Consider the following 25,141-nt stretch of genomic DNA (forward strand, 5'->3'; position numbering starts at 1 on the left):
ATTTTATTATATTATTAATAGACATGCTTTATTGATCCAAAGGTGGAAATATAGTTGAACACTGCACACAAAAAAAAAAAAAAAATGCATGTTGATATTTATACAAGTTTGCAATAGTAGTATATTATTTAGGTCTAACTGTTCAACATACTGTACATAAATGTTTGTACAGAATTTGGTCAACTCGGTTGTCACAATTTCAGTGGTTGTGGAGGGGTTCTTAAAGGAAGACTCTAAATGTCTTATATTGCTTGGGTAGGAGTGCCATCTAGTGATGCATTCAGTAACCTGCCAGTCTTGAATACGTAGTGGCTTTAAAAAGTATACACTACTGGTCATAATTTTGGGGTCAGTAAGATTTTATCTATTTTATTTTTCTTAGAAATTAATACTTTTATTCAACAAGGATGCATTAAATTAATCAAAAGTAACAGTAAAGACTCACATTATTACAAACTAATAATTATTTAGAAATTTCTTCTCAAATAATCCTGAAAAAAAGTATCATGGTTTTCACAAAAATAAAAGCACAACAGATTTAAATGTTTATAATTGTTAGAAATTAGCATATTAGAATGATTTCTGAAGGATCATGTGCCATTACAGGAATAAATTACATTTATATATTAAAATACAAAACAGTTGCTTTAAATTGTAATCATTTCACAATACTGTTGTTTTTATTGTAGTTTTTTAATAAAATAAATGCAGCTTTGGTGACCTATTTCAAAAATTACAGACACTAAGTTACTTTTTAACTGCAGTGTATATTAAATTATATAGATTATTTTTTTATTGAGTAACCATTTTAGGTAAACTAAGCCAATGTACAATAAAAATGTTGTCATAAATATAATGTACAATTCATTTTGGCCTTGAAACATGCCATGAACAATGTAATCTACTGCATATTCCATATAATACATTTTTTTGTAATGCAATATTTACATTTAAGGTCAGAGAAGGTTATGTTAAATTTTCATATCTCTGATCACTGATGTTCGCCTATTTGAGTAGCTGAATTTGATACTGACACTCTTACAGAACCAAAGGGTTGATGTTTTAAAAGTTTGTGCTGATCAACAGATTCATAAACAGTTTCCACTCCGGGGCCCATCCATATTACAGACAGCCAATATTTCTCATGCACATGTCCTTTGTCATTCACGATCTTGTCCTCAGCAGCTGTACATCTATTGTCGTTCCGCTTGACTTGTTGTAAATTCCTACCTGGTTTATTGTTTATCTGCATCTTCTGCTGCCGATTATCATATTATTCTTCATGGCTTGGAAAATAATATTGCCTATTGTAAACTGGACTCTTGTAATCTTTGTGGAACTTCTGATTTGTATCATTATATTATTTAGTATTATATTATTCTGATCGAGAAAGGAGAAACTAGAGCTAAGGAGTATGTTAATTTATTATCATATTAAGGCAACTAAAGTGCAGTATTTTATTTATTTTACTAATGAAATTAATTATGTGCTATGTAAAAGGGTCTGTTAATTATCTACCATTTGTAACATTATTCTTTGAAAGCAGAGGACCAATCAGAGCAATCATGACATGATGGACAAACTTTGCACAAATTAACTTCCAATTAACAGCTTCATTCTACCAAGCTTTTATTTTATTATGATGTTTTTCGCATTTTAAATGCACAAGTAGATAAACAGTGGAAGAAATGAGTTTTTCCATTTGATTTTGCATTGTATTTATTAATTGCAGCATTACTGCATAATTATTATTCATAATCATGGACTGTATATTAAAGATTCAGATTTTAAATTAACATTAAGACTGAAATAAAACTGTCTAGAACAAAACAAACCAACAGAAGTTAAACTTGCTGATGAAATCCAGGGCACAAAAATGTCCATGTTTATTACGCTTCAGGATTATTTTTGAGAAGGTACTCAGCCTGAAAGATACAAATGACAAAATTAGAGAATTTTCCAGAAAATACCTTCAATTAAACTAATAAGCAGTTATTAGGAGGACCAACCTACCAGGAAGTCTATGGGGTCATCAGGACGTATTGTACAGCATTCGATGAGGCCTTGGGTAAGAGTGGGCATCACATCCCTCATCAGGTAGTTCCTGAAAGGTTCTGACTGAGATTCCAACAAGTCATGTTCTTGTCTCCTCACCTCCTCAAGGTTCTGATTCTTAAAACACACACCAAAATCTCATTGATGAGCTGCTAGTCTAACATATTTTTCTGCAATAGCAAAACATTAAATGACAATAAAAAAAGATCCTGACAGTATTTTAATGTCAAAAGAGGGTTTGCGCTGGCGCAAGCTGTTAGTAAATCTGGCCCTTAATCTTAAATTCCTTTAAAAAAAATATAATGTCATGTGCTTACCCACTCCCTCCAACGCTGATCTCTCTGTTGGGCCTCTTCTTCCTCCTGCCGCTCTGCCTCGGCCCTCTGTGCCGCCTGTTTCTTTAGCTGCTCTTCAGCTTGCCGTCGCTCTTCTTCCTCCACCTCCTCTGAGATCGGCCTGTAGTTCTTTGGTTTGCCTACTTTTTTGCAAATCTTCTCACTGACCAGCAAGTACTCATTGTCATCATTGCTTGTAATCTCTGCAATAAAAATAAATAAATTTAGACTGTTAGGCCACACGTTTAATTAATTTAAACACATTAGTTAAATCAAGTCGTACTTATTGTAAAGAAATATAGCACAAGCACACTTTTCAAGCGAGGTAGGCGAGATGTCAGTCAAAACTGTTTAAACGTCACAATACCACTCCTAAAGGTAAGGTCACATTAGTGAAATTTTGTTAGCAAAAATGTCTATTTTTATTGTCAATAGTGTAGCGATGTAAGGGTGTGTTCACACTTGTAGTTCGGTTGTCTTGTTGTTTTTTTTTGGTACGGACCAAAAAAAGAAAATGATACATCACGTCCTGGTTCGTTTAGCATTCACAGTGTGGAGGCCATTTGAGTAAAGTGAACTCATTGTCATGTTCAAGAAACCAGTTTGAGATGATTTGAGTTTTGTGATATGGCGCGTTATCCTGCTGGAAGTACTCGTCAGGTACCAGGCAACGTTTTTTCCAATCTTCTATTGTCCAATTTTAGTGAGCCTGTGCAAATTGTAACCTGTGCAAAAATTTTCCTGTTCTTAGCTGACAGGAGTGGCAACTAAAGGAATAGTTCACTTAAAAATGAAAATTCTGTCATCATTTACTCACTCTCAAGTTGTTTCAAACCTGTATGAATTTCTTTCTTCTGCTGAACACAAAGCAAGATATTTTGAAGAATCTCTGTAACCAAACAGTTGATGGACCCCACTGACGTCCATAGTCTTTTTTTTTTTTCTACTATGGAAATCAATGGGGTCCATCAACTGTCTGTTTACCAACATTCTTCAAAATATCTTCCTTTGTGTTCAGCAGAAGAAAGAAATTCCTACAGGTTTGAAACAACTAAAGGGTGAGTAAATGATGACAATTTTCTTTTTTAAGTTAACTATTCCCAGAGATAGCAAAAGTACTCACTTCCCGTACTCAAGTAGAAGTACAGATACTTGTGTTAAAAGATACTCTGGTAAAAGTAGAAGTACTGATTTAACTTCTTTACTCAAGTAAAAGTAACAAAGTACAGGCTTGGAAATTTACTTAAAGTATAAAATTAAAAGAAGCCTTGCGAATGACAACCATTTTTTTTATGCAAAGCTACCTGGACCACACAAATGTTACTAGAGTGCAAGCTGAGAAACTTAAGTGGATTTGGAAAAAAAGGTTCTTTATATCCCATTGCCTACATTTTAAATGGATGTCTGCCTAAAACATCACATAGCCTATATGATTATTATGACAGACTGGGACTCCAGGTTAATAAGATTCTAAGTAGCAAGATATGAATTCAATTGTGATTCTGTGAGAATTCACAGATCCAGTTTCTCTTTTTTAATCTTCCCCTTAACATTTAAAGGAATCTACATGTATGTAATGATTTGCCGCAAATGAATGCCGCCGAATCTTTCAAGTCGTCTTGTAGTGGTGCATCAAGTGCAATGTATATTCCCATCCAATTGACCGTTCGCAAAGACCCGCCCCCTTTAGTTACTGTTGCTATGTCCGACAAGCTACGCCGCTCTCACGCCACTCCATGTTCTCACGCAGTGAAAAATACATCACGGAGGAGAGAGGACACAGGCGGATGGCGGATTATGATTGGTCAGATAGCCTGTCAATCAAACTCCCTGCGAAGGGTTGATGACGCGAAAAATAATAACGGTAACTCCACTGAAATTATTTGAAACTAAAGTAACGAGCCAATTTTGTAAAATGTAAGGAGTAGAAGTACTGATATTCATGTTAAAAATGTAAGGAGTAAAAGTAAAAAGTCAGAACAAAAATAAATAGTAAAGTAAAAATATCTGAAAAATCTACTTGAGTACAGTAAGACCCCGATCACACCTGACGTGTTTTTTGCAGTGAGAGGTGCCTTTTTTCAATTGTTTTCCTATGGCAGTGAGCGTTCTGCGCGCTGTTTATGCGCCCCAGGCGCCTCGCGTTTTACTGCCTGCTGCGCCTCCAGCTCCGCCGGAGGTGGGAGTTGAAGATCTCTCTGACAGGAGACTCGGCCAAACGTTCCCAGCAGACCCTCACTGTATGTTTGGGTCTGCCGAGTCTATTCAGCTTCCTCCCCCGCCATCGGATCTAACTCACCACCAGGTGGCGATCAGTTGACAGCTCCGCCCCTCTCTTCACCCGAGTGTCCAAGACATACGGCCGGAGGTCGGATGAAACAACCACAAAGTCGATCATCGATCTCCGGCTTAGGGTGTCCTGGTGCCACGTGCACTGATGGACACCCTTGTGCTTGAACATGGTGTTCGTTATGGACAAGCTGTAACTAGCACAGAAGTCCAATAACAGAACACCGCTCGGGTTCAGATCCGGGGGGCCGTTCCTCCCAATCACGCCCCTCCAGGTGTCACTGTCGCTGCCCATGTGGGCGCTGCCCAAGTCCCCCAGTAGAACGACAGAGTCCCCAGTCAGAGCACTTTCCAGCAGCCCTCCCTGAGACCCCAAGAGGGCCGGGTACTCTGCACTGCCGTTCGGCCCGTAGGCACACACGACAGTGAGAGACCTATCCCCAACCCGAAGGCGCAGGGAAACGACCCTCTCGTTCACCAGGGTGAACTCCAACACATGGTAGCTGAGCTGGGGGGCTATAAGCAAACCCACACCAGCCCGCCGCCTCTCACCATGGGCAACTCCAGAGTGGTAAGAGTCCATCCTCTCTCAAGGAGTGTGGTTCCAGAGCCCAAGACTCTCAAGGAGTGTGGTTCCAGAGTGGTTCCCATGGGGGAAAGCCCGGCCACCAGGCGCCCGCATACGAGCCCTGACCCCAGGCCTGGCTCCAGGGTGGGGCCCCGGCTGCGCCATGCCGGGCGACGTCATGGTCCGTCACCTAGGACTTGTTTTCCTTGGGAGACCCTACCAGGGGCATATAGCCCCGGACAACATAGCTCCTAGGATCCTTCGGGTACTCAAACCCCTCCACCACGGTAAGGTGGCAGTTCAAGGAGAGGGAACCAACGAACTTCACGAACCAACTACCACAATTTTAAAAGAAAGTAAATGAAGTTAATAAAAGGCTGATTTGACATTTACTTGACTGACAGGACAGCTGTTTCGGTGGTTGCCTAGCAACATAAAAGGCAGTGCTGTGTGCCTCGTGTTTTCGAACCTGAAAAACGCGTTAGGTGTGATCGGGGCCTAACGAAGTATTTGTACTCCGTTACTTCCCATCTCTGACTATTCCTTTAACTGACTTCTGCTACTGTAGCCCATCTGCTTTATCTCACTGGATATTTTCTCTTTTTCGGACCATTCTCTGTAAAACCCTAGAGATGGTTGTGCATGAAATTCCCAGTAGATCAGCAGTTTCTAAAATACACAAACTAGTTTGTCTGGCACCAACAAGCATGCCACGTTCAGTCACTTAAATCATCTTTCTTTCCCACTCTTCAGCAGATCGTTTTGACTTTGTCTACATGCCTTAATTCATTGAGTTGCAGCCATGTGATTGGCTGATTAGATATTTGCGTTAACATGCAGCTGAACAGGTGTACCTAATAAATTGGTCAGTGAGTGTGTATTATTTTGCCTAAACAATGCTGTGTGTTGGGCTAAGTGAGCTTGTTGTTTGTGTGTACACCTGGTGGGAATTTTACAAGCTGAGAACTCACTAACAGCTTATAAACCAGACTAAATAGCGGCCTGAAAAGGTGGGTCTCGGACCTCGGTCCGCTTGTTTGGTGCACACCAAGGTTTGGATGGCAACATTCACACTTATTCAAATGAACCGCACTTACAGAGCAATTGAGTTAATTTTAATCAAACCAAAGTGTGAACACATCCTATGAGTGAGTCTCACATAGAAGTCACTTTCAGAAGCTTTCTCTTGAACCCATTGCGAAATCTGTGTGTGGAAATCTTTCGCACTCATGCAAAATTCACATGGATTCTTATTGAATTGACTGGATTTTCACAGAACAGCTGTAAATGTGACTTTTATGCTTGGTCTGTATTAGCTAGCTCAACAGATGCAGTGTTTCTGGACTTCATTAAAACAGGATTTGGTTCACTCCTTCAATGTTACCTAAGTGCTCAGGATGAATCTTTAGTTCCTCAAAGAAGTTCAGCACCGTCTGATCCTCTACGTTTCTCTCTCTGAAACGGGCCAAGTGGCGTGGGAACTGTTCAGGGGTGTAGGAAGTACCCTCTACAACAGTCTCGGGTAGATTCAGAACACGGTTTTTCAGGAAATCATCAGTGGCGTCAACAGAGAACACAAACTCTGGAGAACAGACAAATGATTGTTTCTCTAGGATCATGTTGAATTTCAAAGCCACTTGTTACAGTATTTCTTTTAAATGAGTTGTGGGTATTCTGTCTACAAATACAACACCTCTTATTGTACGTGTTCACAAAAGTTACCACTATAATGTAAAGCTGAGCTAAAAATTTTACTGTAAAACTGATTTTACTGTATTGTTACTGTTTTACTGTATTCAGCCTTAGCGAGCATGAGATTTCTTTCAAAACCATTAAACTTTTGAAGAGTACTGTAGTTAAATTAGTTGAAATCAGTCATGCAAGACTCAAATCTTAAGGCTAATAATTATGATGGAGAAGTGTGGGGAAAAAATGCATTTCTAATCTGCATTATACATTATATTAATAAATTACACACCTGGGATGATCTTTTTCTCGTGTTTAGATTGCAAGTCTTCAGGCTCTTCTTCACCTGTTGAATATTTAAATAATCATGCAGCAAATCAAAACTCATGTATTATTAATCAGAATCGTGATTTAATTTGTTCATATATCATCTAAAAAAGGCAAATTTCTCACCAGTAAATAACTGCTTCGCCAGCTCATATGTCTTAGGGAAACCGTCCAAAACGAAGCCCTGCTTCATACAGGGTTTAGTTCTGAGTTTGTCCCTCATTATACGAATCACATGTTGGTCATCAAGTCGTCCTAAAAAACAACAACAACAACAAAAACTTAACATATATAATTTAAATATAAAGCACCAAATGTTTTTACAAATATACAACCTTCATTCTCATTCATGTTTTCCTTCAGAGTGTCCAGAAACTCCTGAGCTTCACCCTCATCATTTTCCATGTCCTCCGTTTGAATACACGACTCCTGATTAATTCAACTAAGCATCAGTATAAATCTATAAAATGTATATTTAATTGTCAGTGTAGACAAACAGAAAAGGTCACTGCAGGGAGTTGTTTATATTGACATTATTTTTTTACTTTTTTAAATCAAATCTGAATTATTTGAACATGCTTTGCTGGTTCTGAATAAATTCTGGGTTTTGTATAACACTCACCAGTTTGTTTAATGTTTCAGTGATTGTCTCCTTAAGTTTAACATGATGAAGTTTGTAATGCTTGCATATCCTCTCTGCTATAGTGCTCTTCCCAACAGCAGGTGGTCCCAGGATGCAGATACGAAGGGGCTGGGACACACACAAACACAGGTGCTTGTACTGTGAAACTTTAGATTCAGCCAAAAAGACCAACATAAAAGAAGTACCAAAAATAAACATATAACTAGAGAATTTCAACATACCAACAATCCCCTGGTCTGCTTGTATTCTTCAGTGACCTGCTCAATGTTTTCAACCATGCCATCTTTTGACACCCACTGGATGTTAAAATTGTCTTTCAGATACAGTGCTTCAATACGAAGGTTGACAAGCAAAGACTCAATATCTTTTTGCTGAAGAAAGTAAAAAGATATCATAGTTGATACAAAACCAAAAATGTACAATATTGATAATGTTCTCTGTAGAATGTCAGAACAATATTGACATTGATTCTTACTGTCAGCTCCCGTATGAGATAAATCTCCTCTTTTGAAACATTCTGAGTTTTTCCTGGTCCAAGCACGAGTGTTATTGCCTTGAGGAAGAAGATTTACTTGCATGAGAACCATTAACTTAAAAAATAAAAAAATAAATAAACATATATATATATATATATATATATACTGTATATACAGTGAGGAAAATAAGTATTTGAACACCCTGCTATTTTGCAAGTTCTCCCACTTAGAAATCATGGAGGGGTCTGAAATTGTCATCGTAGGTGCATGTCCACTGTGAGAGACATAATCAAAAAAAAAAAATCCAGAAATCACAATGTATGATTTTTTAACTATTTATTTGTATGATACAGCTGCAAATAAGTATTTGAACACCTGAGAAAATCAATGTTAATATTTGGTACAGTAGCCTTTGTTTGCAATTACAGAGGTCAAACGTTTCCTGTAGTTTTTCACCAGGTTTGCACACACTGCAGGAGGGATTTTGGCCCACTCCTCCACACAGATCTTCTCTAGATCAGTCAGGTTTCTGGGCTGTCACTGAGAAACACGGAGTTTGAGCTCCCTCCAAAGATTCTCTATTGGGTTTAGGTCTGGAGACTGGCTAGGCCACACCAGAACCTTGATATGCTTCTTACAGAGCCACTCCTTGGTTATCCTGGCTGTGTGCTTCGGGTCATTGTCATGTTGGAAGACCCAGCCTCGACCCATCTTCAATGCTCTAACTGAGGGAAGGGGGTTGTTCCCCAAAATCTCGCAATACATGGCCCCGGTCATCCTCTCCTTAATACAGTGCAGTCGCCCTGTCCCATGTGCAGAAAAACACCCCCAAAGCATGATGCTACCACCCCCATGCTTCACAGTAGGGATGGTGTTCTTGGGATGGTACTCATCATTCTTCTTCCTCCAAACACGTTTAGTGGAATTATGACCAAAAAGTTCTATTTTGGTCTCATCTGACCACATGACTTTCTCCATTGACTCCTCTGGATCATCCAAATGGTCATTGGCAAACTTAAGACGGGCCTTGACATGTGCTGGTTTAAGCAGGGGAACCTTCCGTGCCATGCATGATTTCAAACCATGACGTCTTAGTGTATTACCAACAGTAACCTTGGAAACGGTGGTCCCAGCTCTTTTCAGGTCATTGACCAGCTCCTCCTGTGTAGTTCTGGGCTGATTTCTCACCTTTCTTAGGATCATTGAGACCCCACGAGGTGAGATCTTGCATGGAGCCCCAGTCCGAGGGAGATTGACAGTCATGTTTAGCTTCTTCCATTTTCTAATGATTGCTCCAACAGTGGACCTTTTTTCATCAAGCTGCTTGGCAATTTCCCCGTAGCCCTTTCCAGCCTTGTGGAGGTGTACAATTTTGTCTCTAGTGTCTTTTGACAGCTCTTTGGTCTTGGCCATGTTAGTAGTTGGATTCTTACTGATTGTATGGGGTGGACAGGTGTCTTTATGCAGCTAACGACCTCAAACAGGTGCATCTAATTTAGGATAATAAATGGAGTGGAGGTGGACATTTTAAAGGCAGACTAACAGGTCTTTGAGGGTCAGAATTCTAGCTGATAGACAGGTGTTCAAATACTTATTTGCAGCTGTATCATACAAATAAATAGTTAAAAAATCATACATTGTGATTTATGGATTTTTTTTTTTTTAGATTATGTCTCTCACAGTGGACATGCACCTACGATGACAATTTCAGACCCCTCCATGATTTCCAAGTGGGAGAACTTGCAAAATAGCAGGGTGTTCAAATACTTATTTTCCTCACTGTATATATATGTATATATTATACTGAATGTGTAAAATCTCACCTTTATGATATCCTCCATTGTGTTTTTGGAGTCATCAACAGCAACAAAGTATTGTGACTTTGGCTTGTGGTCAATGACATTTTGGATGATCCTTAATGAATATTAATCAAACGGATGTTAATGCCCAATAATTTAACTTTTGCGTGGATGAAGTCATAAAAAGCTCCACAATTACACTAACCCTGCCAGATCATTGATGTGAATAGTGGGGATAATATTGGAGCCATCACCAAAGATGGGCACCTCGGAGACTTCCCCCTCCCATGACATCTACATAGAGCAATGCAACACAACAAACTATTTAACTTAAACATTTTAATTAGTAAAAAATATTTACAAAAGTAATATTTTTTAAATGTCTGTCCACTATGATTTACCTTAAAAAACAAGTGAAACATGTGTTCTCCCATTCCATATTGTAGCCCGGATGCAACAACATATGTAGAGAACATGGAGCTTTTCTGAAAATCATTCATAAATAAATATGAACTTCACACTTTTAAAGTGTTGAAAATATCTTACCATAACTAGTGTGTACAATTATTTAGGCTAATATTGCATGAATTTTCAACTAAAATGGAAAAATTATTATCCCACAAGGTTTCTTGCTTACAGTTTTGCCTAATTTGAGCACAAGTTTCTCCAATTCGATATGATCACGGAAGTTGGGGTGTGCTTTTCTTTTCCTGTAGTGCTCGTCTGTAATAGGAATCTCTGGGTCATCCTATTGTGGAGTTAAAATATTCATCAATACAACCTTTTAATCATGTTTACATGCTGATCAATAAAGTAGCCTACTTGATAATTGATAACAGTGTTCTTATTCCTACTTTATCGACTGGTTTAGACATAGCCCACGTCATGATGGTTGACACCAGGATAAACATCTTGTGCCCAGAAAAATTGTCCATTTCTATATGAAGAGCTGTGATTGGATGATAATTTAACTAGCATCTGCTCAAGAAAAAGGTTCATAGCAGAAAGTAGCAACATTCAATAAAAATGTGATAGCCTACCTGAGACGGCCCACTGTGCTTCAGCTATCTGATCAGCATGCTGAGTAATATCAAAAATTATCACATCACATTTCATCAGATGATGGAGAAGCTCTTCACGCTTCAAGTGCTGGTAGAGATGAAAAGGGATGTTATAGAAAAAATAGTAAAGTGACAGACTGTGTCACTGACAGTAGGTACAGTGAGGAAAATAAGTATTTGAACACCCTGCTATTTTGCAAGTTCTCCCACTTAGAAATCATGGAGGGGTCTGAAATTGTCATCGTAGGTGCATGTCCACTGTGAGAGACATAATCTAAAAAAAAAAATCCAGAAATCACAATGTATGATTTTTTAACTATTTATTTGTATGATACAGCTACAAATAAGTATTTGAACACCTGAGAAAATCAATGTTAATATTTGGTACAGTAGCCTTTGTTTGCAATTACAGAGGTCAAACGTTTCCTGTAGTTTTTCACCAGGTTTGCACACACTGCAGGAGGGATTTTGGCCCACTCCTCCACACAGATCTTCTCTAGATCAGTCAGGTTTCTGGGCTGTCACTGAGAAACACGGAGTTTGAGCTCGCTCCAAAGATTCTCTATTGGGTTTAGGTCTGGAGACTGGCTAGGCCACGCCAGAACCTTGATATGCTTCTTACAGAGCCACTCCTTGGTTATCCTGGCTGTGTGCTTCGGGTCATTGTCATGTTGGAAGAGCCAGCCTCGACCCATCTTCAATGCTCTAACTGAGGGAAGGAGGTTGTTCCCCAAAATCTCGCAATACATGGCCCCGGTCATCCTCTCCTTAATACAGTGCAGTCGCCCTGTCCCATGTGCAGAAAAACACCCCCAAAGCATGATGCTACCACCCCCATGCTTCACAGTAGGGATGGTACTCATCATTCTTCTTCCTCCAAACACGTTTAGTGGAATTATGACCAAAAAGTTCTATTTTGGTCTCATCTGACCACATGACTTTCTCCCATGACTCCTCTGGATCATCCAAATGGTCATTGGCAAACTTAAGACGGGCCTTGACATGTGCTGGTTTAAGCAGGGGAACCTTCCGTGCCATGCATGATTTCAAACCATGACGTCTTAGTGTATTACCAACAGTAACCTTGGAAACGGTGGTCACAGCTCTTTTCAGGTCATTGACCAGCTCCTCCCGTGTAGTTCTGGGCTGATTTCTCACCTTTCTTAGGATCATTGAGACCCCACGAGGTGAGATCTTGCATGGAGCCCCAGTCCCAGGTCTTTGAGGGTCAGAATTCTAGCTGATATACAGGTGTTCAAATACTTATTTGCAGCTGTATCATACAAATAAATAGTTAAAAAATCATATATTGTGATTTCTGGATTTTTTTTTTTAGATTATGTCTCTCAGTGGACATGCACCTACGATGACAATTTCAGACCCCATCCATGATTTCCAAGTGGGAGAACTTGCAAAATAGCAGGGTGTTCAAATACTTATTTTCCTCACTGAAAGGGCCTGTCCCAATACCTCCCCTTACCCTAGATTTCTGCCCTAACCCTAGTTTTTGCGCGTTCTCGTGTAGGGGTAGGGTGTCCCAATACTCTAAAGAGCAAGGGGGAGTGCTATTCTCCCCTTAAGATCAACCCTCAAAACATAGTGCGGTCCGATGCAGGCTTAAAACGAAGTGGAAGATGAAATTACCCAGGATACCTTGCGGGCTCAGCAAGCCGGTAATTTTTTTAAACAAGATGGCGGACACCGCTGGAAAGGAACAATTGAATTGTAATTATATTTTAAATAATAATAATGCAAATAAGCATGTTAAAATTTCTAAATATGTTGGAATATGTTAGTTTGATGCACATCCAATGGACTGTAAAGTTTTGAACACTAATGTTAAAAAATATTTCACGAAGCTATCTATACGATGTTGATCTGCCGAGTGCTTCAAGAGAGTCTGCCCATCAAATATACATCTTATCTGGGTAGTTAATCTAATTTTATTTTCGATGTTGGCTTCCAGTTATTATAAAAAGAAGACGTGAGGTAAAACTATTAAAAAATAGCCGCGTTCGTCTAGTGCTATTAGAGCAGTTTTCTTCACTTCTCCCTAACGTTAAACCCAAACAGCACTGAGCACAATCAGTGATGGTTGTAAAATGCAGTGTCTGCTGATTATAAATTGCGGGAGGTGTTTGATTGTAAAAAGAGCTATTAAAATTATAAGCACAATGATCCGCGCAAGAGACGTTGACCCTGTTCCCATGGCGGCGCGCGATCGGAAACGGACTGCAACTAGACAAGCAAACTATACTTTGGGTTTCATGTGCGCGTCTAAACGATCAAATACAGACAAAAATATGGCTAAATGACCGGTTTGGAGATTCACTTTAACACAGTTTATGTCTTAAATGGGAGTTGGTTGTGGAATAGTTGGGAGAAAATGTGTATTATTAGATCTGCATTCGGTCTTAAAGTGGCAGCGTCTAATAAACCTGCGAATGATTACACCTTTAATGTGAATAAAACAACTAAAGGCAAAGAGAAAATTTCTCCCAGCTCTTGAATGAATAACTTTAGCTTTAATGAGCATGAATCTATCTATAATAAACTATGCTGTGTTATTTTACATTTGATTACTTAGATTTCTAGCATGTTATTATGGATACTTGTATCCTGATCATAGTTATGTGCATGTATATAATTTGCATATAGTGGTGTCCCATTTCATAGGGAAAGATCTTCAACTCCACTTCCCCTCGTTGAGGGGACTTTACTTTTGAGGGCACTCAAAACCAAGTGGAAGTTTTAAGGGGGGAGAAATGGGACAGGGCCGTTACAACTTATATGAAAGACTTCTGCACAATGCTGTGAAGTTGATTTATTTACGCTGTACTCTTCAGAGAAAAAACTGCGCTTCTCCTCTGTTTGGCTGGAAACTGTTCCCACAATCTGGAAGGTTGCATCTTTGATTTTGGGTTGCTCATCCCGCAGCCTGTCTTCTTCCTCCTCCACATCAGCCTCATCCAAGTCCACAAGAGATGCACCAACTACACACGAGTCTAAAAACTAAATACAAGATAATAAAGTATGGACATTATAGCCCTAATTTCAAGCTGTGTCTTGATGTGACATGCTGTAATTCATCTGAAGCAAGCTAACCAAGTTAGCCAATCTTTCTAATTCCACTGCAAGCAAGTTAATGGGCTAACGTTATACGTTACCGTTTTCGACTATAAAGATTTTTTTAGAGGTTTAAGAATGCATTTGTGCCGCTGCAACTTCGGTGCAATATTATAAAAAGTATTAAAATAACTTACCTTTGCAATATTTTTGGTTGTGTAATTATCAACATTGTTGATAAAAACCCGCATGGATTTCGGCGGTCTCTCCTCAGTCTTGTCCGCCATCCTGTGTTGTTGTTGTCCTGTTGCTAGGAAACGGATGCATTCGCACTGTCTTCATAACTAAAATATAAAACTAAATGCATTGTGTAGGCGCTTAAAAGCCTCTATAAATAATATAACAAAACGCACACACACACACATATATATATACGTATACATATACACACATATATATATATATATATATATATATATATACACACACACACACACACATGTATTTATAACCTTTTAACGTTAATTTAAATGTATATATTTTTTCATATAAATATGACTAAGCGGTAAAAAAAAAAAAAAAGGTCTTGCATTGATTGTCATTTGCTGTCCATATTATTACAATTATTTATTTTGTTTGTTTGTCTGTTTTGAAAGTGAATGGTTCTGTGACTGCATGCAAGGAAATCTTCCTCAAGGCATAACATCATGCTTGGACCAGGAGAAACTTTTAGAAGAGATATATCTCATACGGGAGCTGACAGTAAGAATCAATGTCAATATTGTTCTGACATTCTACAGAGAAGATCATCAATATTTTACATTTGTGGTTTTGAATCAACTATGATATTTTTTTTCCCCTTTATTCAGCAAACATTCTTTTCTTGTCAACCTTCTATTGAAGAATTTTAACATCCAATGGGTGTCAGAAGATGGCATGGTTTAAAACATTGAGCAGAGCAGATCACTGAAGAATACAAGCAGACCAGGGTTGCTACGCTGAAATGCTCTAGTTATATTTTATTTTTTGGTATATTCACAATGAAGCACTGATATTGTGCATGATTGATCATGCTGGTCATTTGTGGTCATTATCTGGTCAAAGCTAGATGATGAATCATCTGATTTACCCGCAGATGGGGAAGATCCTTGGTAGACACAATATTGTTAATTTTCAGATATTCTGAATCACACCAGTGGTTTAAATTATATATTATTATTATTATTATTAATAAGACACATTGGTTATGGCTGCATAACTGAAATCTTAAAAATGAAAAACTCATTAAATCTCTTCATAATCACATTAGTCAGGTACAAGAAAATGTGTTTCCAGTCTACTTGTTTTACAGTGTCACAACAATGGCAAACCAAAAAAGATCAGGCTAAAGCCTCTATAGCAAAATTATCAAACTGTGCAAGTTCAAAAGAACTAGTGCCTATGGCCGCCCATCCATGTCGTGGCTCCCAGAGCACTGCATTATTCCAGAGAGCGTAGCCATTGAGGTCTGCTGATGCATAGTTTCCCTAAAAACAGAGAAGAAATAACCGATCGGCTGCGTTTATTTATGAAAAAGTGCAAATCCAACAGTACGGTGAAATGAGAATCAAGACTTAAAATTTTTTAAGAGGAAAAACTCAGCAATTAATATGTATAGGAACATTTCAATATAATATAACAAACCTTAACTGTAAGGGTCAGTGTGTACCATACCCGCGCTCTAGTTCCAGACTGTCCCTCAGCAAGAACTGTCATTCCACCTGTCAAACAAAGGTTTTGGATACATGACCTGGCCTAGTCAAACTTACAGCAGTAGGGGAAGATACAAACTTTTATTTTTCAGATGCTTACTGAGGTCATTGGTGACTTTGTAGGTGCCATCTGCATACACCCAGAAAAAGATTCCCTTTGTACTTCGGACGACTCCTCCACCTTTATCCACTCTGACAGCAATGAAGACTCCACCAGTGTGCACAGCCTCCATGTACACGTCGCATGACACCATTAGGTCATGCCTGATAATCGTAAAATACACAGAGCTGTTAATAAGTCAAGTCACCTCAATTTATATAGCTTTATACAGTACATAGTTTCAAAGCAGCTTTACGGTGTGTGGCGAGGCCGGTGGCGCAAGTGTTAATGAGCGCCACCTGTGCGCCACTCCGGTCTCGAGTCCCACGGAGGAGCTCCAGAAGGATAAGAGGAGGAGTGACGACAGTGGAAGATGAGAAAGAACCAGGCCTGGGACATTTATGTTGTGTCATATTACGTTTATATGTTACATATTATTTATATTATGCTTTACTCTTGTTTTGTTACTTATGTTTATTTTGTGAATATAGTTATGTTGAATGTTTGCCGGTTCCCGGATCTTTCTTCCCTGAATTTGAACATTGTTACAGAGTAGCCCCTTTCACACAGCAATCCCAGTAAATAACCGTAAAATTGCCAGAATGACTTTACCAATAAATACACAAATATGCTGTTCACACAAGCATGGCCTTCCGGCTTTTTACCGGTAATGCCGGGTACCCACTTAACGACTAGCTGAAATATTCTAAGACTGACTAAACACACTTACAGACTGTTTCCATCGATTGCAGCAGATTTTAAACACCGACCAATTGACCCTTCGCTAAGCCCCGCCCTCCTTAGTTACTGTTGCTACGCCTGTCAAGCTTTTGCGCCTGGCACGTCTATTACAGTATGTATGATCTGGTTTCAGACATTCCTAAGGAGATAATTAGTCATTTTTAGCGGACAGGTGAAAATTTGAGAGAACAAGACTGCAGTATGCATTCGAGGGCTATATCCACGACATAATATGCAAACGATTAGAGAATAATTTCATCAAAATTGAAGCTAAAGTCTATAACGTTAGGTCTCAGCGCAAGCAGCAGCCGCCTCATACGCTGAGCATTCAAATGGGAAACACACAAATTGAGGAACAGCTATGTGCATGCACAGCAGGGTAAGTGAAATGTGAAAATATTCTAATATTTATAAATCAAACAGCTTATCCATATGTATCGTGGAATAAACACAAGACATTAGCCTGACCACTTTGCAATGATAACATTCTCCCGCTTATATTTGTAGTGCGCCAGGCTAACGTTACTGCTCACACGTCGTGGGTCACATAGTGACTACTGTTATGAACTGATTAAGTTTGCATACCAAACTTTTCCTTGGAGATCTCCGGCAAGCCCCCTGATGTTCCCTCCTTTTACTAACTACCTTTTACTTACTAGAACTAACACCGGGAGAGTCGCGATCGGATTGGGGTAACGTTACTAGTTTGGCCGTCGATTAACAAAATGCTGAAATATATTTTTAAGTACCGTTAAATTATGTCAGTGAGCCTCCGTCTTGCCTTTAATCACACTGCTTGATCCACGAGCTGGACAATAACTTTATTCTAGAGCTGCTATAAAGCCAAAACACTTTACTTTTAATTTCCTATTATCAATGTAAAGCTGCTTTGGAACAATCTACATTGTTAAAAGCGCTATATAAATGAAGATGACGCCCGGCATTTCTCCCCTTGGGTTTTAGGTTTCGGGAAGGGAACAAAATCCACCACCCCGTCCAAAATTTTAGGATACCGGGTATCAGATTTGCACAATCCATACGCACAACGCGGCATGTTTCCCTCTCGCTCGAAAGCTTGCCAGACCTCCCGCGCCTAGTTACAGTTGCTAAGCCACGATTGGCCTGTGGCGGTTTTCGGGCGTGGCTTAGCGAAGGGTCAATTTACCAGTATTTTTTAAATGGTCTTGTTCACACATGATCTCTTACCGGTAATTTACCAGTAAAGACTGTATGTGTGAAAGGGCTAGTGATGAACAGGAAAATAATCATCAGTGATGCAAACAGAATTAAATTCTGCTGTAAAGTTCAGTTCAGTTCAATAACTGTATAAAGTTCATCAATAGAATCGAATTACGTAAATTATCCTTTTTTTTCTAATATAAAGATGATTTTCTAATTATTATTTTCTTAATTCACACAAGTACACTAGCATTTTAAAGCTGAGTCAGTAACAATTTTTTTTTAAATAGGTCTCTTATGCTCACCAAGGCTGCATTTATATGATCAAAAATACAGTAAACCAGTTATATTTTGAAATATTAATACCATTTAAAATACTGTTTTCTATTTTATGTAGTATATTCCTGTCATGACAAAGCAGAATTTTAAGCAGCCATTACTCCAGTCTTTAGTGTCATTTAATGTGTTTACTGTTTCTTTTGCTCATTTTAATGCATCCTTGCTGAATAGAAGTAAATCTAACTGACCCCATACTTTTGAACGGTAGTGTACATAATCAGGGCCGTGTGATCACACTGGGCCCTGCGCTAGTCCGCTTTCTCTAACTCGCGCTGGGGACGGCCCTGTACATGATAGTCATAAAATCCTGACAAATGTTATGCAAACCATATTTAACACTGCTCTTACCATTTATAATCACCAATAACACTTATTGTCTGATCAGCATCTGCAACCCAGGTCACTGGACGCTGAGTGACCACCTGTCGCAGAGTGAAAACATGAGGTCCAGGATCCGTCAGGTTCGTGAAGTATTCGAAGACCCCTGTCTGATCTGCAAAGTTTGGAGCCTCTGAGAAATATGGATTTCCAGCTGAGATAGGAAGCCAAAGTTCCAGTTGTTAGAGTTACACAGACTGTTGTGTGAAAAGCATGTGAAAAATAATTTTAAAAAGGGGAAAAAATTACAACAAAGCTACTTACGGGTATCAAAATCATCTTTGTAATTTTTAGGAAAGGGAGCAGAGGGTGGAGGATCTGGGTAACTCCCTCTCTGACCGTTTGTTACAGTAGTAAATGTGTATACCTCGTCAACATCAAGCTCAATGCTGAAAGACCCCTCAATTACCTACAGCATTCACAATTCACACAGAAATATTACATTAGATGTCATTAACACACATCCGTAAATAATTATTAGAAAAATCAATCTACTGAACCTAGTATTTTTTAAGAACCCAGGCAAAATCAAAAACACACCCTTATAGCCTACTGTTTGTAAAGAGGTTATATCATGAGACAATTCTTTAATTTTCTTGATTTTGTGTATGTACTTACTTTAATAGGCTTGAGATTTTGGAAGAGGACTGTCTTGTCCGTCTTGAAATCAAACTTTGAATGCCACACCTGCAGTTCACTGATCGAAGCCTGTTAAAAAGTTATTCCATATATTACCATAAATTCATTTAGTCCATAATAAACTCATTTAAACCACATCAAACAGCACTTACAAAAGTCCCTTTCAGATGGAATGTTGCATTCTGGGCCGTGACATTATAGGGAAGCAGAGGAGGTCTTATACACACAGAGTGGTCATGGGTCTAAAAAACCCCCCGAAAAAATAGAATAATATGTTTACATACAAATATAAAAACCATTAAGACGTGCACTACTGTTCACAAGTTTGGGGTCAGTAAGATTTTTCTTTTTTAATTAATACTTATATTCAGCAAGGATGCATTAAATTGATCAAAAGTGACAATAAAACATTTATATTATTAGAAAATATTTATATTTGACTTTCTATTCATCCACAAAATATGAAATATTGATAATAAGAATAAATGTTTCTTGAGCGACAAATCGGCATATTAGAATGATTTCTGAAGGATCATGTGACGACTGGAGAAATTATGCTGAAAATTCAGCTTTGCCATCACAGGAATATAATTTTATAAGAAAATAATAATATAATTTGAATATAAAATATATTAAAATTGAAAATAGTTAACTTAAATGTATAATATATCACAATATTACTATTTTTACTGTATTTCTAATCAAATATACAGTGCTATGCATAAGTTTAGACACCCATGCTAAAGTTGACTAAAAAGAGGAATAAAAAATCATCTTTTGGAAATTGAACTTAATGCCTTAATTAAAAAAATTAGGAACAATCCATCCTTTAAGGACACCAATTTTCTTTGTGAATGAATAATGTATCGCAAATAAATAAATGTTCTTCCTTAAAATACAGGGTGCATAAGTCTGGACACCCCTATGTGAAATTCCCATAGAGGCAGGCAGATTTTTATTTTTAAAGGCCAGTTACTTCATGGATCCAGGATACTATGCATCCTGATAAAGTTCCCTTGGCCTTTGGAATTAAAATAGCCCCACATCATCACATAGCCTTCACCACACCTAGAGATTAGCATGGAGTACTTTCCATAAGATCATCTCTCAATGCAAATCAAACCAGCTATTAGGCTAACTGAAATAAAACCATGCCAATCTCTAGGTATGGTGAAGGCTATGTGATGATGTGGGGCTATTTTAATTCCAAAGGCCAAGGGAACTTTATCAGGATGCATAGTATCCTGGATCCATGAAGTAACTGGCCTTTAAAAATAAAAATCTGCCTGCCTCTATGGGAATTTAACATAGGGGTGTCCCAACTTATGCACCCTGTATTTTAAGGAAAAACATTTATTTATTTACGATACATTATTCATTCACAAAGAAAATTGGTGTCCTTAAAGGTTGGATTTTTCCTAATTTTTTTAATTAAGGCATTAAGTTCAATTTCCAAAAGATGATTTTTTATTCCTCTTTTTAGTCAACTTTAGCATGGGTGTCTAAACTTATGCATAGCATTGTATGCAGCCTTGGAGAGCAAATAGACTTTTTTCAAAAACCTTTAAAAAAATAAAATAAAATTTGAACAGTAGTGTATGTTATGCTAACTGATTAGAAGGTCAATTTTTTAAAGTCTCACCATAGTTTCAGTGATTATTGTTAGATTTCCTCTCTCATCAGTCAATGCAACATAACTCCCACCATGTGTGAAGTGTCCCACTGTCTGCAGGTACGTCCAGCCAGGCTCAGTAAACTGGGTAGTGTGGGCTTATAGGATTTTATGAATCAGATACTTTGTTAGTTGCATCACACATGATCTATATGATCTTACATGATGCATATAAAATTAATGTATATCTAGAGTGCATAAAAATACACAGGTGTTTGGATAATACCTGTTATCCAAATAGGGGACTCAACAACATAGTTTCCACTCCATGGCGCCATTGCAGTCATTAGTCCATCCCTTCCAAAGGGAAGGTCCTCATAATAACTAGCAAGGAGGTTCCAAGATATGGTCCTGTAAGAGAACACAAACTATTGCTTTTCCAATTGTCAAATGCACTCTGTGAAATGAATGTATGATAAAAAGGGAAATGCTAAATGTCTTTATCAGAGTTGTCATACGCTGTCATTTTGCCATTGACGTAGTTCTGGTTGAGAATTCGGGCCCAGCAGCCTCCGCCAACGTTGTCATTAAAGGTACTGTAATCTTCAGAGGACCACAGTTTTTTCCCAGTCTTCAGGGCTTTGGGCACAGTGTTGGTTCCAGGGTAATGAACCCTGTCAGTCAAACAATTCCAACAGCAAGATCTTACATCACCATTCTTCACATTTATTGACATGTCATGCTAGTATATTTTATTTCCATTCATTCATCTTTAAAAATGGGATGTGTATATTTTAACAAGTAATCATTAATTAAAAAAAAAAAAAAAAGTATCATACCCTAAGACTTCAACAGCATCTTGTAGCTCTTTGTCAGCAATTATAACAGAGGTGATCGGCTCCCAGAGGTTATCACTGGCAATGATTTTAACTCTCTCCAAACCACTTTTATCCAGTGTATATCGTAAAAGCTAGTAAACAAGGCAGAGAAAGTAATTTCTGACTTGTATATTTCATATGCAGTATATAATAATAACAGATAATAATAAAACAGGCACCATGATTCCACCTTTCAAAGGTTTAGGGTCTATCAGGTTGTTTAATTTATTGAGTCTCTTCTGCTCACCAAGGCAACATTTATTAATGCAGCAAAACAGTAATATTGTGAAATATTATTACAACTTTTTTTTTCATATATATTTAAAAGTGTAATTTATGGCGAAAATGTAAAAGCCATGGCAAAACTGAATTTTCAGCAGTTAGTATTCCAGTCTTCAATGTCACATAATCCTTCAGAAATCATTATAATATGCTGATTTGGGGCTTAAGAAACATTTCTTATTATTAGCAATGTTGAAAACAGTTGTGGTGCTTAATATAATTCTGATAATTTTGTGATTCTTTAATGAATAGAACATCCAAAAGTATAGCATTCATTTGAAATACAAATTGTTGTAATATTACAATGTAGGTTTGAGTCTACAACTGTTATATTCAGATGAACTACATATAAATTTTCCCACAGAACTTGAACAGCAAACCTTGTTCAAATCTGCAGAAAATATTATATTAGCATAAACAAGCTATTGCTTAACCATGTCATTCCGAGGGGAGCAACAGAATAGGAACTTAGGAAGCCACAATGCAGGCACCTAAAAATATTAAATGTAACAAAATAAAACACATTTTTTTATGAAAATAGTTTATTATGACTCTGACATTGTTGACAGTACTTACCTTTATGTACTTACTGTCAAAATGCCTTTCATTCCATATCTGTACAAACAAAAAAATTCAGATTAGCACATTGGATGGTGCCTCTATTGACCGTGTTCATGTTTATAAATATTTGGGGATCTGGATTGATGACAGGCTCTCATTTAAAACGCATGTTGATGAGTTGGTAAAGAAACTGAGAGTTAGAATGGGTTTCTTTTATAGAAACAAATCTTGTTTGACTCTAAATAATAGAAAACAAATTGTTGAATCCACTTTTTTTACCTGTCATTGATTATGGAGACACAATCTATATGCATGCCTCTGCTTCTGTTCTAAAACCTCTCGATGCTGTATATCATAGTGCCATTCGTTTTATTACAGGGGACAGGTTTAGTACCCATCATTGTACACTTTATCAGAAAGTAAATTGGCTGCCCTTAAAATCTCGTAGAGAAATGCATTTTGCACTTTTTGTGTACAAAGCTCTTTTGCACAAACTTCCATCTTATATTAATTCACTTTCAGCTGTTAGAAGGTCTGGTTATCAGACCAGAGCTCAGGGATGGCTATTACTACAGATCTCCTCTGAATTGGGTAGAACTGCTTTCAGTTTTTCTGCCCCTCACACTTGGAATGAATTACAATGTACTTTTAAACTGGATGATCTGATGCCTTTACGGCATTTTAGACGTCTGCTTAAGGATCATTTTATTACTGATTGTGTTTGTTTCCTGTGATTGTTTTTGTTTTCCTTTTAATTGCTTTTAATTTATTTAGCTTGTTTTACTGTATATTGCACTTCTGGCTGTATTTCTCTTTTTTTCTGTGTGACCTACACAGGTCGTTGCTGTAAATGAGAACTTGTTCTCAGTCAACTTACCTGTATAAATAAATAAATAAAAATTAGGAATACGGCCACAGAAATGTTTTGGAATATATGAGATGCATTTACCCCGACATAATCAATATCCAAGTTATGGTACTGCTTGGCCCCATGAATCCATGACACCACATAAGAGGCAGTGATATCAGGGAAACCATAAGGCCAGTTTTCACCATTTCCAACCCATCCTGGAAAGGCCCATGGCAGACCTGTTGATTAAAAAAAATATATATATATTAAAGGTAAATACAAAACAAAATGCAATTTTGGATTGAATGTGCATAAGCATTAGAAGTATTTGTGCATGTTTTCCCTGTTTGAACAATAGGTCATTTTTACCTATGAGGGTGATGTTTGGATTCCTCTTCTTAGCTTCCCTCATAAGCCACCATTCATATCCTCTAAAGTAATTCTCATCGTCTTCATAGTGCATGTGTGAGGGCTCGGTTCCATCTGTTAATCATTACATTACATAGGTCATTTGGATATTGCAAACACACCTTCACGATTAGAGGTTTTAAAACTGTACCTGTAGTCTGAGCATCGCCTCCAATTTCAACCTTCAGTATTTGTAATGAGGCTCCAAATTTAGGCTGTTAAATACACATTGACATAACGTAAATATAGACATAATATTACATAAAATGTAGCCTGATTAGATTCCTTTCAAAGCAAACACACCTTGAACAGGTAGTCTAGTATCTGACTCCGATATGGTTCTGCATAATTGACAAGTAAACGCGAGGTTGCCTGCAAGTTAAACACATCGGTTTTCACACAGACGTTAGCGTTTTTTGTTAAGTTTCACTAACTAAGCACTTTAGAAGCTCTGAGAAAGGAAGCGCACTAAAGTAAAACACTCACCCCACCACCGCTTAAACCACCAATGCCATCAAACGATCGTCCTAAACCAGATGTATCATCTAAATCGTAGTCCTCGCCTAAACAAACACTGATACAGAGAAAAATACTAAAAAACACAAAACACTGTTTTTCTACGTTCATTCTATCTCGTGCGTTCCTGTAACATTATCAGCTGACTTGCATGTTCCGTGAGGCGGTGCTGTGATGAGCCGAACCACGCCCATAACTACGCCCCTCTCAAGCGTCATTGGTCACAGTGGCCGTGCGTCATCTACAGAGGCGCGGCTTATCGCGGGGAAAAAAAACAAAACAAAATGATAATATTTGTTAGATCTGCTTTTAGAAATAAGTCATTTCTGCTATATGTACATTTTCATGTCTCCGTCATGTTAATATTGGCCTATTAGATAACAATATAATACTCATTATTTTTAAAGATGAAAAGATTGTAGTTTTTGAACACAGTTAGTGCAACTTTTAGTGCAACTTAATTTGGGTTAATCTTAAATCGGCCTAATTTTGTTTGAAGAAATGTTTTTGATGTTATGTCTGCCATGTTTCCTGGTTCTCTGCACATTTCTAAGATGACAAACTGACATTTATTAAGATATATTCCAGGTTTCTTCATTCTT

At 37.9% G+C, this 25,141-nt stretch overlaps 2 protein-coding genes across 3 annotated transcripts; both read right to left on the reverse strand.

The window, feature by feature from the left end:
• Positions 1-1,699: 1,699 nt before the first annotated feature.
• On the reverse strand, positions 1,700-14,592 carry ak7b (adenylate kinase 7b; the record flags this gene model as incomplete). 2 transcript variants are annotated; one of them, XM_084097889.1, is made up of 18 exons in its annotated part: positions 1,700-1,925; positions 2,014-2,166; positions 2,373-2,593; positions 6,632-6,829; positions 7,226-7,279; positions 7,387-7,515; positions 7,596-7,689; positions 7,883-8,011; positions 8,125-8,274; positions 8,379-8,456; positions 10,203-10,293; positions 10,384-10,472; positions 10,580-10,663; positions 10,816-10,926; positions 11,033-11,127; positions 11,219-11,327; positions 14,072-14,251; positions 14,503-14,592. In XM_084097889.1, the coding sequence occupies 18 exons, from the start codon at positions 14,590-14,592 to the stop codon at positions 1,890-1,892; spliced, it is 2,091 nt and encodes a 696-aa protein (XP_083954015.1). In that variant the 3' UTR covers positions 1,700-1,889. The 2 variants fall into 2 exon arrangements, with proteins under 2 accessions (XP_083954015.1, XP_083954014.1); XM_084097888.1 differs by having other exon boundaries at positions 2,014-2,172.
• Positions 14,593-15,299: 707 nt separating this feature from the next.
• galcb (galactosylceramidase b) lies at positions 15,300-24,727 on the reverse strand. The gene is made up of 17 exons (XM_084097177.1): positions 24,510-24,727; positions 24,327-24,395; positions 24,175-24,238; positions 23,985-24,098; positions 23,715-23,854; positions 22,781-22,819; positions 21,884-22,014; positions 21,563-21,718; positions 21,331-21,455; positions 21,075-21,202; positions 19,585-19,674; positions 19,412-19,501; positions 19,058-19,202; positions 18,764-18,947; positions 16,157-16,320; positions 15,989-16,065; positions 15,300-15,831 (listed from the first exon to the last, which is right to left on the reverse strand). Exons 1-17 carry the CDS (start codon positions 24,648-24,650, stop codon positions 15,685-15,687), a joined length of 2,004 nt encoding a protein of 667 aa, XP_083953303.1. The 5' UTR covers positions 24,651-24,727; the 3' UTR covers positions 15,300-15,684.
• Between the last annotated feature and the right edge of the window lie 414 nt (positions 24,728-25,141).

The sequence above is a fragment of the Abramis brama genome, assembly GCF_963993115.1.
Source record: "Abramis brama genome assembly, chromosome: 21".
Classification (NCBI taxonomy): domain Eukaryota; kingdom Metazoa; phylum Chordata; class Actinopteri; order Cypriniformes; family Leuciscidae; genus Abramis; species Abramis brama.